The sequence below is a fragment of the Diabrotica undecimpunctata genome, chromosome 2 (genome assembly GCF_040954645.1).
Source record: "Diabrotica undecimpunctata isolate CICGRU chromosome 2, icDiaUnde3, whole genome shotgun sequence".
Lineage (NCBI taxonomy): Eukaryota > Metazoa > Arthropoda > Insecta > Coleoptera > Chrysomelidae > Diabrotica > Diabrotica undecimpunctata.
The window spans coordinates 10,540,701-10,561,072 of record NC_092804.1 but is presented as its reverse complement, the minus strand read 5'-3'; the positions used below and the strand labels follow the sequence as shown (position 1 = coordinate 10,561,072).

Below are 20,372 nucleotides of genomic sequence, written 5' to 3'. Positions count from 1 at the left end.
TTTTGATAGTATATGAGAGTTTTCCGAATGCAGAGCCCACCCCATTCTTATTCTTCTGGTTATTTCTTTAATCTGGTTACTTTTATCTGCTCTGATAGATTGTCCTAAGTAAATATATTCTTGGACGTGTTCTATGTTTGTTCCACCTATGGTAATTACTGATCTGTCTTCTGTATTAGTCATTATTTTAGTTTTCTTTAGATTCATTTTTAGTCCTTTCTCAAGAGATGTTTTTTCTAGGTCTGAAATCATTATTCGTAGTTGTTCCTTAGTTGTTGCTATCAGGAGTACATCATCGGCAAATCTTAGATGATTTAAATATTTTCCGTTTATACAAATCCCTTTATTTTCCCAGTCTATAGATTTAAAAATGTCTTCCAAAGCCAGAATAAATAATTTGGGTGAGATTGTACTTGTACTACCACCTTACAATTATTTACAGTTAAAAGTAGAATCAGTTCTCATCATCCTGCGTAACAGCGTAACATCAACCAACCCTGACTGTGTAATGTAACAAAACTGACTGTCAAAAAGTTAATAAATAACGTCATTGAGGCACACAATAATTACAATTACAAAGAAATATTTTATCAGAAATCTTTAAATTGATAAATTGACAGTATCTTAACTATGTGTGTCCGTCAATACCAAATTGAAGCCATATACATAACCTATTATTTTTGGTTTATTATATACATAAACTTTGTTTTGTAAGTATCTAATTGTTGTGACGTGACTATTTTTAAGCAACATCAAGTGTACACTGTTTTTAAACTATTTTGTAACTTTAAAATATATATAAACTAATATAAGAAACATAATATTAATAATACTTGACTACCTGTAATAATTTTTTTTATGTTGTGTTTAATTTAATGTAGATAAAGATATTAGATTAATTTGTATTGTAAACGACTTTTGTAAAATAAAACTTATAGTATAGCCAGTTTATAATAAATGGCTTTGCAAACTTTATTTTGTCCAGACGGCATCCAAGGCGTCGAAGAATATTTTTGGTACGGCGAAGATGGCGGAGTTGGCAAGCCCTGATTTTAGGAATAATATAAGATCACAAACCTAGAAGCGTCTGACCCGGAGCAGGCGGCTTCAAACAGCGTCGGTACGCACAATAAGCGGCTGAACTAAAAACTCACCAAACCGCCTTGCCAGCCTGGTGTTTTAAGGCAAATACCTCCCTACACGACCACCAACACGCTAGATGAACGACATTAAACGAATTTTCAAGAAATGGCAATGAGACGCACAGAACCCTGAAGAGTGGCGAAAAATGGGAGAGACCTATGTCCAGCAGTAAACAGAAGAGGTTGCATGATGATGATGATGAATTTTGTAAGGACTTAATCGTTGTGACATGACAATTGATCATGCAACTTTATGATTCCTTCCTCTTCTTGCAGTACCGTCTCCTATCGGAGGTTGGCTACCATCACAGCAATCTTTACTTTGTTAGCTGCAGCTCTGAACAACTGTATTGAACTGTACCCATACCACTCCCTTAAATTTCGCAACCAGGAAATCCTCCTACGTCCCACATTTCTCTTTCCCGAGATTTTTCCTTGGATTATGAGTCTATGAGTTATGATTCCTGTATAATTGGAAATATAATAAAACCAGTGTTGTTTTGAATGTAGGTATGTATATAAAGATGTTATATTCATTATAAGATAAGCAAGTTTCAGATTATAACTGTTACACTTCAAACTTTATTTTATCATTTCTAACTAAACTTTATTACTTCAAACATCATGTGTAATTATTTGAAAATAATATTAAAACCTCATTCAAATCGAGGATTTTTTGTTTAATAATTACGAATTCCTTTTGTTTGTTTTAAGTGTATTGTATAGAAAAATTTAACTTTTTTATTTATTGAGGCAGTACGAAGTCTGCCGGGCCATCTAGTAGTCATCTTTATAAAGAAAAATAGAATAAAGAAGAAGAAGCCTAGAGAAAAGACATTTAGGGCTAATTAGATGAACAAGTATTCAAATTTGGGTTTAAATTCAGCTTTGTAAATATAAAACGCACACAATATAAAATTATTTTCTCTTATTTTCACAAAAAGACCTCTTTCTCGTATTCGTGATACTTTCCATACGTTCGTATTTATAGAAATGGTTTAGCTATAAACACGTTAAATTCAAATAAAACCATATGAAAAAGTGACGAAAAGTATAAAGAGCCGAACACTTCCCCTTCACCAGTCTATTTAGAAGTGCTCAATAGCCATTACGCGTCGGAAACACGCTTGCTTGCTATAACATTACCGTCAACTCGCAGCCACAATTTATAAAAAAAATACTCACTTGAATGATGCGTATGGTTGCCTTGTGTAGCAGCAGATGGCTTGTCACGTCCCATTTCTTCGTCGGATTTCATGTGAAGGAACGAAAGTGTGGAATCACGAATCGCCTCTTCAAATTCTCGCCACTCCAGCGAGATGCGTGTTACCCTTTCGCGAAAACGAGGTTAGAGAGGAGCAAACGAAGCTTGCCCCAATCGATAGATGCACTCGGGAGTCCTTACAATCAATTAAAGGCTCACCAATCGTAAATCTGTAAAGAAATGTAAAGCGTTAGAAAGATAAAAGATATTGATTGCGTAAAGTAATAAAAGACAAAGGTTTTAATTCGCACAGGGGATAATAAGTTCTTTGTTCCGTGATTTCTCTTGTTTTTAGTTCTATAAAATATACCAGGTCATAGGAATCTCAATGAGAATTTTAAATTGTTAAATTCCTGCTTCCCTAATAATTATTTTTGATCAATAGTTAAAATTATTTTACGAATTGAAATTTAAAAATTTTGCAAAGATATTTGCCAGAGTTCTGTTGTAAAAGTTAGACCACGCGTAGGGCACAATGTCTTCAACGAGTTGATTGCGTTTGGTCACAATGAAGTTAGATATTAACAATATTTGAATTGTTAATATTTTTATTTTGTGACTTACTTATTGTTTAAAAAACAGTTGATAAAATGTACTTAATAGAGGAGCACGTAACAATAATAAAGATGTTTTATTCAGGCAATAGTGCACGTACTGTCAGTTTTTTGTTCAGCGTAGTGTCACGAATGAAGAAGTCTTGCGAAGACTTTAAAAAGAAAAAAAATTAATAAGGAAATAAAGATACGAAAACTACAATACATTGGCCACGTGATGAGAGGAACAAAATATCAACTTCTGCAGAATATCACGCAGAGAAAGATTTTAGAAAAAGCGTAGCGTTGGAGGGCCACGAATGTCATGGTTGCACAATCTCAAATAGTGGTTTAATTGCTCGTCTAACTAGCTTGTTAAAGCAAATGTATGAAAATACAAATAGCCATGATGATCGCCAACCTTCTCAAGAAGAAGGCATTTTAAAGAGTATAAGATCCTAATGGACCAATTCCAAGTTAGCTAACAACTCAAAGAATTTTTAAATGTACAAGCAATATTGCTGAAGTACGAAGGAATATAAAAAAATCAAAACGAGATCAATGTATTGAAGTAGTAGTTGAACATCCATGAGTTTTCAAAAGAAATAAGTACCATTGCAGATTCTACAGAGATTCTACACCGGTTTAACTAAGATTATATTACTATTCGCTCCGTGCTTGACTGACGCGACACTTACCGCCTTCATCTGACAGTTTTGGACCTACCAATTTTCAGGTTAAACATATGACATATGTTTGACATTGTTAAATACATGCGAAATTGACAATTATTAATAATTAACTTTGTAATTATATTTTTTCAGTTTATGTACCAAATAAATGTAGTATTAAAAACTGGGTTTCTTAAAATTCATCATAATAAATCTTTCTAACCATAAACGGAAAAGAAAGGGAAAAATCTATTACTGGCAAATCAAGTTTTTTAAGAGAAAGAGCATAGTATATTTAAAATAAGTAATAGTAAAAGTTATAATATAAAAGCTAAAGTCATCAGGCACTCTGCAGTTAGCTTGAAGCCTTATAAAATATCATTTAAGGTAAATTATTTAAATTTTTCCTATTTTAATTGTATAATAGGCAGGGTACCACGGATGCATCGGGTTCAAGACCCTCAAGAGGAGAAAATTTGTTCAAATGCACACTCTACTCTTAATTTAACTCATCCCAGATACGATTTATTTGGTACGGTTTCTGTTGGTACGGTCTTTAGAAGATCGTAATATCGGAAAATTACTTCAAATATTTTCTTTTTCATATTAATAGCACGGATCCATCTTTTTCTTTTCTCTAATTTATATGTAATCTTTGGGAATCTATACAAACTACACTTACTATTTTTGCTATTATTAGCACAATTAAATACGCAATATGTATTTGCACAGATTTCTGATAAAATTTATGCGTAAAAAGGTAGGTCCACTTTTGTCACATTTCGCCGCTACGCACGCTGGCATCGTTTCAAAGTACCCCTACCATGGTCACGCACGGAGCAAATAGTGTGGTAGATAGAGATAATATCTAAGTATTGCGGATCCGAATTACACAGAATATCTGTAATTCTCTGCGTTAAGTTTTCTAAAGCACGAAGTAGGCCAATAAAAAAACAGCTGAAAAAATACTCTAGATTTTTTTTAGATTCTATAAAAAATTCTAAAAGGTATATGAGGGACAGCTGATGACACATCCTTGAAGACGTATTTTTGCTTTGTTTAGATCTGTTAAAAATCCATTTTTTGCCAAAAAAACTTTTCTTCGGCATTTAAGGGAAAAAACGGTTCAAATAAAAGTTATAGTTCTTTAATATGCGAGTTTGTTAATTAAAATATATAAACATTTGACCAAGATAACTGCAAAAAGCCCTTATTTTTGCAGTAATTTATAAATGTTAATAACTTTGTTTTTTTGCGTAAAGAGATATAATATAACTATTCGAAATTATGGCAATTATGTGTGCTAAATCTCAGCAAGACTGACCAAATAGTTTGTAAGTTATTCAATTTGTTTATCCTGAAGAGCAATTATTTAAACAACTGTTCTTGCCCAAACTGTAACTCTAGAGGCATTTAGAAAATCGCAATTTATTATTTGAGACTTCAGTTTAAAGATATAATAAAAAAATTAAACATATCAAAAAATTAAAAAAAAAAAACATTTGGAAATGGGCTGACTTTTTAACTCATAAACATATATAATACCTTTAATATTTTTTATATCACGCGCTTGTAAGTAGGCTCACTGAAAATATAATGGAAAAACGCAACTTTTAAAAAAATAATGCTCTATGTTTTTAAAACAGGGATGGGAAACTACAGCCCGCGGGTCGTATACGGCCCAAGAAGCGTTAAAATTCGGCTGTAGTGTGTGGGTGTGTTTGAGTGACCGCGCGCTTCGGCTGGTGCGTGTCGTGTCGTCGCCACTGCCTCTGGCTGCCCACTCCCTGAGTTTTGTTTTACTTCAAATCGCATGTTTATATGCAGTATAATTTCTTTTTTACTTTCGAAACTACAACGTGTAACAACGGTCCGTTTAAAGACAGTGGTATTTCGGAATCCGCAGAGTAAGGTGTTCTTTTGTGCCTACTTATAAAATCTAAATACAGTTTGTTTATACGAATAATCTAAATTTCATTACTTACTTGTATTTTAAAAGTTTTTATTTAACTTGCAAAGTATGTAGGTATGTATCTTTTGTTGAGGTCAAATGTTGCAACCTAATTTTAAAACAGATATTTCCAACGGGCTAAAGTGAAACTTGGCATACTTAAGTAAATCGCATAACAATAAAATTAATATTCGCTTGTTTGAGCGATGTATTTATATTGTTGTTTTGTTACAGTAGCAAAATTAGGACGAAAAAACTCATAGTTATGAGTGTGTAGTTTTTTAGGTAGAGTTGTCGTGGAAATATTGTTTAAAAGTTTTAATCTGTCTCGACACTTCTCTAAAAACATGAATATACAAAATATAAGCATATGAGAGACTATTCTGCGAAAGTCTTTTCTTGAAAAGCAAAAAAAAAAGAAGTTATGTGGACAGCAAAATATGTTTACCAAGCAATCTAATACTCACAAGACTGCAACACTAGCAAGTTATATTGTAGCTTACAACATTATCGGATGGTGAATTAGCAATAGAATGATGGTAGTTATAAGCAACATTATTTGTGCAGAAAAAAGTAACGAGTTTCAGTTTTAAGCTTTATCACGAAAAACAATAACTGATCAAATTGAAGGTATTGCTGTCCAGTTATAGTTACCGGAAAAAAAAATGAAAAAGCTTTGAACAATTTTTATTAACCATGTACGAAAGCACATACGTGAGCGACATTGCGAGTTGCTGATTTTTATTAGATGAATTGATCAAGAGTATACTATTAATGAAGAATTAGCAAGCTTGCAATCACTGAAAGGAAATACTACAAGAAAAATATTTATGATTCTTGTTTTGAAGGTATTTCAAAGTTAAACTTACCTAAAGAAAAATTATATAATATAGCCATGGATGAAGCACTCCATATAATGAGTAGAAATGTGGAGTTTATGGGAATATTTTGTAAAGAAAATCCTAATAATAATGTATTATATTTGCATTAATACACTATGATGTATTGTGTAAAACACCTCTTAACATACAACCTATATTAAGCTTGGTTGTTAAACTTATAAACACAATAAGTTCACGAGGTTTGATGTATAGAAAATTCCAAGAGTTTTTAAAATCCACCAAAGCGAATTTTCTGATCTTCTCTACCATACTAAAGTGAGATGGCTAAGCTGCGGTAACGCATTTGAGAGAGTATGGAATTTAAAAATGAGACGTTTAACGGAGCAAGGAAATGAACGACTTTAAGATCATGTCTGACAAAAATTGGCTTCCTGAATTCGCATTTTTACAAATAGTTAAACAACTTGCGAGATTCGCATAGTTTTTTAATAGAAGCATGCTGATTCAGGTGGCAGTGAATTTAAGATAGCTATGATGGTAACCAACGTTCTGAAAGAACATAGTACATAATAAAGAAGAATCGATTCTTAGAGGTTTTATTTTTAAGATATATTAAAAAAATTTCACAAATTTATCAAAATTTTTATTAAAAAAACTCGTTTGAAAAATCACTAAATATACAGTGAAATTAATTAAATAAAGTCACATTTAACACACTATTATTTTTTTCAGCAACATTTTAATTATGTATATTTGATCAAATGGGCACATTTTAGAACAAATAACCTAACACTGGTCTTTGTCCGAATAGCTATTTCACCCTGTATAAAAACTAAAATTTTCCGTTACTAAAATAGAGATCATGTCTATTATGAAAGACGAATTAAAAAACACTGCAATACTGCTAAAATATGTCCCTAAATTAAAAAACTAGGATACCATCCAGCTCACAGACTGATTTAGTAAATCACATAGAATTAACTTTTAAACTCTTGAAATCCTAATATATCTACTGCATTTTTAAAACAAAATTATTCGGTTACAAACTGTCGGCCATTTAAATTTTATGCGTCGTTTTGAGCTTGCCGTATTTAAATTGTAAATAACTACAACTAAAGAATGCATTACATACGAGCAAACCTTTTATTCCGTTTATATTTTATTTTAACAAATGCACATTCTCGTTATAAATAAAGCTTGTCACGAGAGTATTTCATGTTGATTAAATCTATTGTGAGTTAAAAGCTATAAAACATTACGCATCGCTTAAAATGTACTATAGGTTTTATATAAAAAATGTATAAGTCATCTCATCTACATACTAGACTTTAACTTCGAAAAAATGAATAAAAACAGATTCATTTTGGTACGTTGCACACTTTAATTCCTCCCGCATATGTTTTGGTACTAAATATTGCTGTGATGCTATACCCAATGGATAAAAAAGTGTAATATTTATTCATTGATAGTAAGGAACAAAAATTCAATAAAAACAAAAAAATTGGAATATCTCGGACATATTACACGTGTAGAGAAATACACCTTGCTCCAACTGATCATGCAGGGAAAGATCCAAGGAAAGAGAAGCATAGGGAGGCGTAGAATGTCATGGCTGCGCAACCTGAGAGAGTGGTACGGATGTACATCAAATGAACTGTTCAGAGCAGCCGTCTCAAAAGTTCGAATAGCTATGATGATTGCCGACCTCCGCCGCGGAGATGGCACTGGAAGAAGAAGAAGTAAGGAACAAAAGAGAATTAAAAATTGTCATAATCATTTCACTTTATAAGCATGGAGATAAAGTACGTCCACTCTATCTTTTCCCTTGCCTCATGATTCATTTTCAAACAAGTTAAATCAAAATATTAAAGGAAACGTACGTCGATGTGTAGATAATTATCATTGATACCTACTACTGTCAATGTAATAATTACGAAATGTCTATTATCCTGGTGGATGTATTTTATAAAGTTAAATTTAGTAAATATATTATTTATTCTAATTTTTGTGTATTTGGATTGGTATTAGTCGAGAATAGGATTCATAAAAATATGATGAACAGAAGATTTAAAAGTAATCTTAATATTATTTGTACAATCTGACAAAATAATTAATTTTGTATCAATTTTATTCTATTGTCAGATAGCAGCAATGTCGAACGCGGTTACGATTTGGATGGGTGGCCGCTACGGTACCACGTAGCCGTGGAACACCTCGTGTTGTTTACTTACTTTTTTTAATTATTGGTATTATTTTAAGGCCTTTTTTTTGGAAAATAGTAACTATTAAAATTAGTTTAATTTAAAAAAAAATCGGTTGCCTGTAAAGTCGGTTTTACGGGCGAAGATTTTACGTGACAACGTCTTTTTCTCGGTAGAATATTTATTGATATGAATATTATTAGATTGCACAATAGGAACAAGGAATTGCCGCTGTAAACTCAGTTTCTCAACTTTTGTGTCAATCTAACAATTAATCAATCAATCATAGTTTACGATAATGAAATATTAGTGTACAATTATTTACATTTATTGTTGTAGTTGTTGTAAATGACGAATCTACTCACGAATTGAAGACAAATCTCACGATCTCACGATTAAGGTCTTACATCTTACGATTTTTAAATTTTTTTTAAATTTCAAGTGTTTCTAATAAAATGCATGGGAGGAAATCAGCTTTTTTTAGATTGTCACCTTGAAATATCCATAAATTGACTGTATTTTTGTATCAAAGTGGGCTACTCCAATTAACTCAATTAATATACACAAAATAATATAAACAAAGCTTAAAAGGTTCTTTATGCTTTGAAAGTGGTTTATAAACAACTGAATTGTAATGTATATTTTACCGCCTTTAATAAATATGAAGTATAGACTAAATTTTGTGTAAAGAACAAACATTCAACAGACCTAATAGTAAAAACATATTGATTTAAGTGTGAATTTGAGATAATGTGCTGACAAAATGTTAAATCCTAAGAAAACAAAATTATGTTTTTATGTATATTCATTATACTTAATACTCTTGGGTAAAATACCTCATATCATATATGTCTTTAGACACAGTTAATAATTTTCATTGAAGTTTAAACTATAAAGAATGTTTACAATCATTGCTCAATATTAAATGGATAAATCCATAGCAATATTATAAAAGAATATAGGTCCCTAGGTAATTTCCTAAAATTATATCTGATACTGGTGGTTCCCCCTAAAATAGGACACTGTAAGCACTCCACATTTTCACTACAGACACAGCTGACGATACTTTCAACGATTTTCAACTTTAGCGATTCAACGCGCCTAATTCTCTAGTGCCGCGCGCAGCGGACCGATCATGTTTGAGTGGGAGAGAGACGCAAGGCATTCGCCGGTCCGGCGGGCCTCTCTCTCGTTCGGTGACTCACTGTAACAGACGTGAGCGGGCGTTACACTTTTTCTTAAATGACTCCGAGCCACAACCTAATTTAACACGTTGTCACGTCAAAAATACAAATAAACTGTTTAAAATATATTTATTTCGTTGAAATCATATAATAGAAGAAGTATAACTTCTTACGTGTGTACACTTACTATTTTTTATTGTAGTGGACTTACTCTTTTTCACTATTGAGGAGACTGATGGACTGAACATTAAACAGCTTGAACCTCATACCGACTATTACTAGTATAAACATAAATATAGAACGGTAATAAATAAATTTAAAAAAAGTCACAACAACAAAGTTAATATCCTGAAGAAGATTTCCTATTATTTAATATTGAAAAATACAAAACTATCGAGTAAATTACATAAAAAACAAATAATATTTTTAATATATCGCGCCTTTATGGAAACAGTGACACAAATGCAAATTTTTCACAAATGGAGTTTATTGAGTATTAATACTCGTCTTTGTCTGGGGACCCAAAAGTCAGAATTAAAACTCTTCCTTTTGTAAAAGGTAAAAGAAATAATAAATTAGACTTACTCACAATCAATTTAATTTAACTATCCAGACGACCGGTTTCGCTTTCTACAATATGCAAAGCATCTTCAGGTCTCGATACAAAGTTAAATAAATGCTGAAATAATAAACCCATATTAGGGTGTTGTCTAATAAAGATAAACAAAGATAGATGAAATATGAAATAAATTACAGTAATTATGCCAATATTACATGTCTGTGGTTTTTCAAAATGAATAAAATGTTTAAGCAGACAAGGTAAGACCCACAAATTGGTAAAATAGTTTATTAAACTGTAATAAATTAATAAATGAACAAATAAATAAAACATTACTTACATGCCGGTACTCTATTAATTGATGGTTGAAAGAACATGGTTCAAACTATCCTGTATTGTTGATTGGAGAACTTAAGTCTGCTATTGTAATTGTTTGACAGTAAACGTCAAACGTAACTTTGCATTTTGCAAAACCGGTCGTCTGGATAGTTAAATTAAATTGATTGTGAGTAAGTCTAATTTATTATTTCTTTTACCTTTTGAAATGGACTCACACAAGCAACACATTCATGATTATTCCTTTTGTCACTCATGTGACTTTGACCTATTTATGGAGTTCATTGAAGAAAAAAGATCTGTTTAGTGATTATCGTATGTCACTCAATATTGTACTGAAAGACATTGGTTTTAAATGGCTAGAAGATGATCCAAGGCGAGGCCTGATGGAACAATCTCACATTGCTGTGAAGGGAGCAGAATCTTTGAGATTATATAATAGTTATATATATATATATATATATATATATATATATATATATATGTACCAAGGGGGTATTTAATAGATGTTTATACCCAGAGGGCACCGATGTTACAAACCCAAGGGCCTCTGGCCCGAAGGTTTGTAAGTCGCCCGAGGGCATATACATATATTAATACCAGCGGTGCATATAAACTTTTATGTCATACTAGTTCGTTATTGCATCTAAAAATAAATGTTCTAAAAAATCCGAAAATTCGATATATAGATCTATATGTCGCTTATGGCAAGATGAGAATAAAATATGTGAAAAATCTATTAAAACTGATGGGAAACCGTAATATATTTATATTCACCATAATATATAACCGTAATCATATTGAAAACAAAGGTGTTGAAATCATTTTTTTTTGTAGATATATTATTCTTCATGCTGGTAATGAAAATGGCTTCTATAAGGGTGCACAGGCTATATTTTGCTCTAAATCGACTATAATTGACTACCATAAGGAAATGAATCAAGCAAACTTTTTATCGTGGTTTCAAAATCAACTATTAAAAAATTTATCTAAACCATCCCTTATAATTATAATAGATAACGCTTTATACCATAGCATATTCTTAGAGAAAGTAATAAACATGTCTTCAAAAAAGACTTAAATAAAATATTGGGTAACTAACTATCTAACAATAAACTTTCAAACGAATGTCAACCGAAATAGAAACTCTTTCTTTCTTTCTTTCTCCCCTTCCTTTTACCCTATCAGGGTGTCTGATTTGGGCTAGCTATTTTAATTTTCATTTACCCACCTCTTCCATTCTTTTCTGTTTCCTGCCATTATTTTCAATTCCTCGAGTGATTTTTGTTTAAGTTTTCCCGCCTCCATTACTTGCTGTGTCCATTTTTTTCTTGGTCTGCCTCTTTTTCTTTTTCCGATGTTTTTTGCTACATAAATTTTTCTTGTTATTCCAGTTGGATTGCATCCTCATCAGATGCCCATACCAGTTCATTTGTCTCTTTGCTATTTTGTACATTATCGGTTCCTGGTTGGCCATTCTCCTAATTTTCACTTGCATAGAGCACAGTCGGTATCACTATTGTGTTATATATTTTTATTCTTATTTCTCATGCAAGTTCTCTTTTTCCCATTATTGGGGCTAACGCATAATATAACTTGTTTGATTTCTTTGCTCTATTTGTTATTTCCCAGTCTATTGTTCTGTCATTAGTTATTATACTTTCCAGGTATTCGTAAGTTGTTACTATTTCCAATTTTTACATTTTATCTTTATTTGATTATCTTCCTTATCTCCTTTTCCGCTGATTATCATTATCTTACTTTTTTCCTCGTTTATCTCCATTTTTAGTTCTTCTATTTGTTCTACCCATATATCCATTAGTTTCTGCATTTTATTCTCGGAATCTGCTATTAGTACTATGTCGTCTGCATACATTAAGGACTCTATTGTTACCGGTTGTAATCTGCGGTAACCTATTATTGTCTGTAGTTGATTGGTTCTGACTCTAGTGTTTCTTATCAATTCGTTCATTACTATTATGAATAGCAAAGGGCTGAGACTATCTCCTTGTTTAATACCTCTCTTCCAATTAAATGTTTCCGATCTTTCCCCTGTTATTTGTACCCTTCCTTTTACCTCTTTGTAAGTACTTTCTATAATTTTTATCAATGCATTAGGTACGTTTATTTTCCTCAAGCATTTCCCTATAATATGTCTTTCTATCGTGTCAAATGCTGCTCTTAGGTCTATGAATGCTAATACTAGTTTTCCCCCCGTATCTATGCTTCTTTCTATTAGGTTTCTAATGATATATATGTTGTCATTTGTCTGTCTTCCCGGTCTAAATGCCGTTTGTTCTTCTCCCAATACCATTTCTACTTCTTGTCTCAGTCTCTTCTCTATTATTTTCGTATATATTTTAAGGACCATACCAATGACAGACATATTGCTCTATAGTTGTCGCAGTTTACATGTTCTCCTTTTTGTATATTGGCACGATGATATTGTTCGTCCAGTCTTTAGGGATTGTTTGTTTTTCCCACGCCTCTTTATATATTGTCCATAGCCAGTTTATTCCTTCATTTCCCCTGGTATTTTACCAGGTAATTTTCAATTTCATCATCTCCACCTGCCTTGCCTATTTTTATATTTGATAATCCTTCTATTACTTCTTCTCTACTTATTTGCTCTGGCTCTGTGTTTTCTTCGCCTTCATTGATTATATTGTCTTCCTTTATCACTTCGGTATCAAATTTTTTCTCATAATATTCTTTCCATACCCTAGCTACTTCTAGTATAGAATAGAAACTCATGTATTTTAATTCTCGTCAATGTCTGAATCTGAGCTATCACCAGGATTTATTATAATTGCTTGAATGTCAACATTCACCATACTCTTTTCTCGGATATATCATTTTTTAAATAATTTCATTAGTATGTCTAACACATTTCTCCCAAATATCTACATTACATCGTTCCAGTGCCTTATTCCACATATTTGAAACAGCAGTATCAGAATGCCCATGCCCATCTATACCAATATACTTATTGTAATACGACTTACAATTTGCCCAAATTAATTCTACTGCGTTAAATTTACAGTGCTAAGGAGGCAGTCTCAACACCTCATGACCATATTCTCGGAGCAACTCGTTAATATATTTTCTTTTCTGTTATTTTTGGCTATTTGTAGCAATTTAGCTTTAAAAAAATATGGGTCATGTTTAATACTATTTGTTATCAACCAACTAATAATTTCATCTTTCCTTGAAGTAGTTAAAGGTTGTTTATTTAAAAGGACACTGTGGTAAGAAGCATTATCCATTACAACCAATGATGGCTCTCCTTAATTAGTTATTATTTGTGTTCTTATCCACTTAGTAAAAAGTTGGTTGTTCATTTCTTTATAATAATCAGCTACGTTAGATTTTAAACAAAACAATAAATTTGCTCCCGAAACAAATGCTTTGCATGAATTAGCGTGAACAATTACAAAACGTTTACCATCATAACCTCCTGGTTTTCGGACACTTTTGGCACTATTGTCTTGCCAAGAATTTGTTTTATTTCCTTTGAAGTAAATCCAAGTTTCATTTAAAAAACAACTTCTCTTGTAAATACACTTTCAAGATTTTCCATACATTTACAAAGGAATCTAGCTCTTAGAGCAGATCTTGCATCTTGCATCTTTGGTGATGTTTACTTCACACTATCAAAAATATTTACACTATCAAAAATATTTGGACTTTGTTTACTACGGAAGTAATCCTAATCCTTCATATGTATGTATATATTTCTAGTGTTGTATATAACTTGCAGAAAATGTTCTTTTCAAATTATTTCAAATTTACTAAATTATTAACCCCTTAAAATTTAAATTACGGTTCTGTCATAGCTTGTCACAAATTTCTCAATCCGAGCCTGTGTTTTCCGATTTAAATATGGCGATCGCATACTAACACATTTCAAATGCGGCATCGAAGAGTGGGCATTCTGATTGTTATTTATTCTGCACTATTCAGAAACGAAAATGCCACTGAAACTAAAAATTATAGGAACAAGCCGAATAATTTTGTTTTGTAATTTATTTGTTTCGAATATACTAAGCATGCTGTCTAAAAGAGCTATCCATCACAGTGAAAATATACGAAAAGCAATATTCAGATCCTGTCAAATCTGTCATTTTATGACACTTGTTTCGTTTTTTTTAGCTCTTCAGGTAGAGCTACTGGTAAGACAGAATAAAGAATATTTCGCCTTCGTATATCGGTGGGTAATACAAAACTTTTTGGTCGTTAACTGACTAGGGTCCTCGAGTTGAAAGTTTAGTTTATTTACACATTATTTTATACTTTGTTTAAAGTAGAAAGTTCCAAATTATTTCTACATGACGGTGCGTTCTTAGATATTTTATGGAAAATAACATCTAGTGTCCTTTGGAAAAGAGGGATAGATAATATTATCATTGTATACCATTTTTCAAAGTAAAACACTTGCACGTCACGATTTATACAAAGTGACGTCACTTGTATTTAAAATTTCCAGAACGTCAACCTTAGAGTTCAAATGTTTCTAACACAGCTAATAATACGAAATCCATACGGAACTACTCGATCTTTCATAGGCGTCAACATTGTGTAATAATCAGAAAAATGTAATCATCATTATATTGAAAATTTTAGAACTATATTGATTAAATAACCAAAAACATTTGTTATTATTAATAATATAAATTTTATGAAATAACTCTTCAAGTCTAATATTGCACAAAATAATAATTTTAATTAAATAGATTAGATAATTGTACACAACTGATACCGGAATACTTCAAATTTTATTGACAGTTCAGCGCATGTGGCAATAGTGTATAAAGTGTTGCCGCTTTTTTAGAGTAAGAATTTTGTTTATGTTTTAATTTCTTACACAATTTGGTCATAATATAATACATATTAATAAATTATATTTATAAATACATATTAAATTTAGACTAATAGCTTTAAAAACTAATTATTGTTGTGTATTGTGATTGTGCTATGTCAAAACAAATAAATAGTCTGTAGAAAGCTGATAAGCTTTCATATAAGATAGATATTTTTGAAGAAGAAATAATGGCGGGACGTCTTTACTATTACAGTCCTAAAAGAGGTAAGTTTAAAATTTAGAATATATAATTTTCTAGTAAAATGTTTTTTTATGTATTTTAGTGTGTTGCAGTAGTCTTAAAACTAAGTGTATTTACTGTTAATATAATAGTTTGACAAATAGTTGACATTTTAAAAATTCCTCACTTACTAATTATTCTGATGTTTTGGCACTGCTGTTGGGTTCTGACGTCGTAAATCTTGAATGACGTGCACGCATTTTTATATGAAAAAAAAAGTAGGTTTGTTTCGATTTAAACCAGATTTAATTTTATTTTTATTATTTTTTAGATTTTGTTTAATGACAAATTTGCATATAACCTATTTACATCAAACTTACCAAAATATTAGCATTCAGTTGTATTTTGATAGGTATTTTTGATATTCCTCTAAAAACTATTATAATAGGTGTTAAAAACTGTGTACTATAAATATGTACTACATTTAGAGTCAGAGAAATATTTGCGACTTTATATTTGCAATACGCTAAGCAAATTAGTAAAACAATTTTTGGTTTGCAACTGTCGATTTTTTATGTTGATTTATGGTAAAAACTTCTCATTTGAATGGAAAATTTTCTGTTTGTTTGTACGATGTATATTTATGTTTTAATCCAGCAGCAAAATTGTGCACCACGAATTTTGAAAGGGCATTAATCGCTAGTGTATTGAATTGCACTTTAATTTCCGCATCAATATTGACTCCGGAATGTTAAATGTCAATCAATAATTTGAATTAACTCTAGGGTGTAGCTATCAAATAGAATAAAGTAAATAAATATAGAATAGATCCTTGACGGACTTCCCCAGTAACTTTAAAATGGTTGGATTTAAAGTTTTTAATTTTTCTTTTGGTTTTGATATTCTCGTATAATAGGCTTTTAACGAAAGCTGTCAAATGAACACAAACTCTCATATCATGTAGTATTTTCTACCAAACTTTTCAGTTTACACAGTAAAATGTCTTTTTGTAATCTACAAAGCATATGATCATATTTGATAGTTCCCAGTAAAATTTTACTTGACTGTAAAATTAGTAAGATGGTTTGGTGGTTACTACATTTTGTAGTTGCACCTTTTTCATGTTAATCACTTGTCAATTGCCATATCTGATTGTACAGTTTCCACATTATTCGTGAACTAGATTTACCCATGTTCTGCAAAGGTTCGACTGTGATATCATCAGGTGATTTATCATTTTATCAGCTAGAGACCTTAGGATATTTGTTTATAGGATTGTTGGCGTAGTTTCTAGTGGTGTGATATATACCACGTCCATATCCCTTACCATATTACCTGTTTTATCTTCTAGAGCACAGTTTCTTTGAACGTTACTAGCTCAGTCTTAGTTAACAATCGAAAATGGCGGCGTGTGATACAACCATCTTAACGACTGAGTTAAATAAATTAAAGAAAAATGAACTAATCGACATAATTGTGACGTTAAAAATACCAGTGAATGTTGCAAATCCACAAGTGATTGCCTATATAAATAAAATTGGTGAATTTATAAACAGCAAGAGCGACAATAAATCTTATGATTTGATAGAGAACATAACCTGTTCTCACTGTGACACATTATCAGACAGGGCTATTACCATTAAAAAGGAACTTGACGCTGTAAGTAAACTTACATATCATCTAGAAAAAAGGTGCCAAAAACAAGAAGATCTAATTTTTCTCCTAAAACAATTAAAAGAGAATTCAGATTTACCAAAGATACATATAACGCCATCTACTAGTACTATTACGAACTCCAAAACACAGTATACGACCAATTTAAATATTGCCGAAAAAAAGAAAGAAGAACACAAACAAAACTTTATGGGCAGAGCAGCAAAAAGTGAACTGGTAATTACTCAGAAAAAGCCTGACGTAAATAAAACACATTATACGACCAATTTAAATATTGCCGAAAAAAAGAAAGAAGAACACAAACAAAACTTTATGGGCAGAGCAGCAAAAAGTGAACTGGTAATTACTCAGAAAAAGCCTGACGTAAATAAACAAGGGAATTCCCAAACAATAACAAAAACAGATGTTTCGAAAGGACTGCTTTTTGAACAAAACAGATTAAAAATGGATCAGTTTATTAATTTAGTACAAGACGAAAAACCAAGTAAAGATGAAATACATATAAATGAGGCGGAAAATGATCAAGAATGGAAAACTATTAGGCCTAGGCGACATCAGTTTAATGGACAAAGAAAAATTATAGTAGGTAGCAATAGAGATAGCGATGAGGTTAAGGGTGTACCAAAAATTTAAACTCTACATGTTACAAGAATTAATAAAGAAACTACAACTGACTCTCTAACCAAGTTAATTAAAGTGAATTTTCCTGAAGCAACATGTGAAATGATTCAATCAAAACATCCAACAATTTACTCATAGTTCAAAGTAAATATATGTTCAGGAAACTTCAACAAGGCCATGAATCCCGAAGGTTGGCCTCACGGAGCTGTAAGTCGTTTTTTTTACCGCAAGAAAAAACAGACAGAGGAAGCTTAGTTTTTGATCCAGATATTACATTATTAAATATCCCAAGTGTTAGTCATAAAACTGGTTTCAAATTGGATAAGTTAGAAGTATTCAATTCTCCAAATTTTGACACAGTTGGTAAAAATGCTTCAACTTTCAATCAAAAAAGTTTTGGCTTAGCTCATCAAAATATACAATGTATATCAACAAGCATTGAAAAACTAGAGTTCTTCCTGCAGTGCGAAGGTCTACATAATATATGTGTCTGTTTAACTGAGCACTGGAAATCTAAAGAACAACTAGAACTACACCATATAAATGGATTTTCTCTGGCTTCTTCTTACTGCCGTGACCAAGGGGAACATGGAGGGTCTTCAATCCATGTGAAAGAGGGTGTGGTTTGGAAGGAACGTTCTGATATATGTTCTGAATCTGAGAAATATAATTTTGAAGTGAGTGCTGTTGAAATAGACTATTGCCTTTTTAATTGTGTTGTATTGTGTATTTATCTGCCTGGACGTGGCTCTATTGATGTTTTTATGTCAAAACTGGATCTAATACTTAATGTGCTAGTCTCCGAAGGTAAGGCTATAATATTAACAGGTGATTTTAATATAGATTTCAAATCAAATACACTAAGTAAGCAGAACTTGGTGAATGTTTTAGATTCTTATGGCTTAACCATAACTGTGAATGATTATACAAGAGTTACTGCCACTAGTAAAACTCAAATTGATTATATTGCTACAAACATAAATCACCCACAAAAAACAATGGTTGTGGAAGGTTTTATCTCTGATCATCGTGCGCAATTGTTCCAATGTAGCATTAGCACAGACAATGATGCCTATATATTCATCCGTTCATATAGTGAAAGGAACATAAATCGTTTTGTTCAAACCCTTGAGTCAACAAATTGGTCAGAGGTATTTAATACAATTTCTGCTGAGGATAAATCATTAGCTTTTTTAAGTACTATTCAAAATTACTTTCGGTCCCATTTTCCACTACTTAAATGTAAACCTAAAAAATGTACACGTTCGAATTGGTTTACGCAGGAACTGTACAATTTAAGGGATCAGCTAAAACTTTTAGAAACGATCTGTCAGCAAAATAGTAATCTTAGGCCAGTCCTTCATTTGGCAAAGGCAGAATATTCAATTAAATTAAAAGCAGCTAAAAGTAGTCACTTCATGAGACAGTTAAACGAATCATCAAATAAAATGAAATGTATTTGGCATTTAGTAAACTTAACAGTCGGGAAACAAAATAACTCAAATATACCTAGTGATGATAACAGTAATTTAGCAGACAAATTTAACCACCATTTTGTTGAAATGGGTCCAAAGTTTCTTGCCGCTTTGGATCCTACTAAGGTAGGTTTATATCAGCATCAAAAAACCGTAAGAGTTGTTCTATGTTTTTATATCCAACTAACCCACAGGAAATAACTAGTATAGTCGAAAGTTTTAAATCCAAACACAGTTGTGGTTTTGATCAGATTTCCCCTAAGTTATTAAAACAATGCATTCATGCTCTCGCAGATCCACTGACGGATATTTGTAATGCCTCTTTTCAACAAGGAATATTTCCTAGTATGTTTAAACTATCTATTGTAATCCCTTTGTTCAAAAGTGGTGATAAAGATGACCTTAACAACTATCGTTCCATAAGTCTCTTATCTGTGTTTTTAAAGATAATTGAAACTGTGGTTTATACTAGAATGAACTCATTTCTAAAAAAGCATAGTGTCTTGCATAATTTTCAACATGGTTTTATATCTCCTAAGTCTACAACTACAGCTCTTGCAAATTTCGTCAGCTTAGTGTTGGATGCTTTGGACAGACGAGAGAAGGCATGTGGTTTATTTCTCGATTTGTCCAAGGCTTTTGACACTTTGGATCATAATTTGTTGTTAATAAAACTTGATGGTATTGGTATTCGTGGTGTAGTTCTAAAATGGTTTACTTCCTACCTAGAGAATAGAAGACAAAAAGTAAAGATAACATCTAATGAACTTGTAAACGAATCAAACACATTGGATATCCATTATGGTATCCCTCAGGGTAGTGTATTGGGTCCTCTACTTTTGATAGTATTTATTAATGATATGGCTTTGTTAACTAA

The 20,372-nt window shown here is 31.6% G+C and overlaps 1 protein-coding gene across 2 annotated transcripts in view; it reads right to left on the bottom strand.

The window, feature by feature from the left end:
- Positions 1 to 20,372, bottom strand: part of LOC140434177 (uncharacterized) — a 929,087-nt gene that overhangs the window by 704,168 nt on the left and 204,547 nt on the right. For both annotated transcript variants that reach the window (XM_072522244.1, XM_072522245.1), the window contains exon 3: positions 2,328 to 2,576. In XM_072522244.1, the coding sequence (XP_072378345.1) occupies positions 2,328 to 2,400 (73 nt within the window). In that variant the 5' untranslated portion in view covers positions 2,401 to 2,576. The remainder of the gene's footprint in view (positions 1 to 2,327; positions 2,577 to 20,372) is intronic.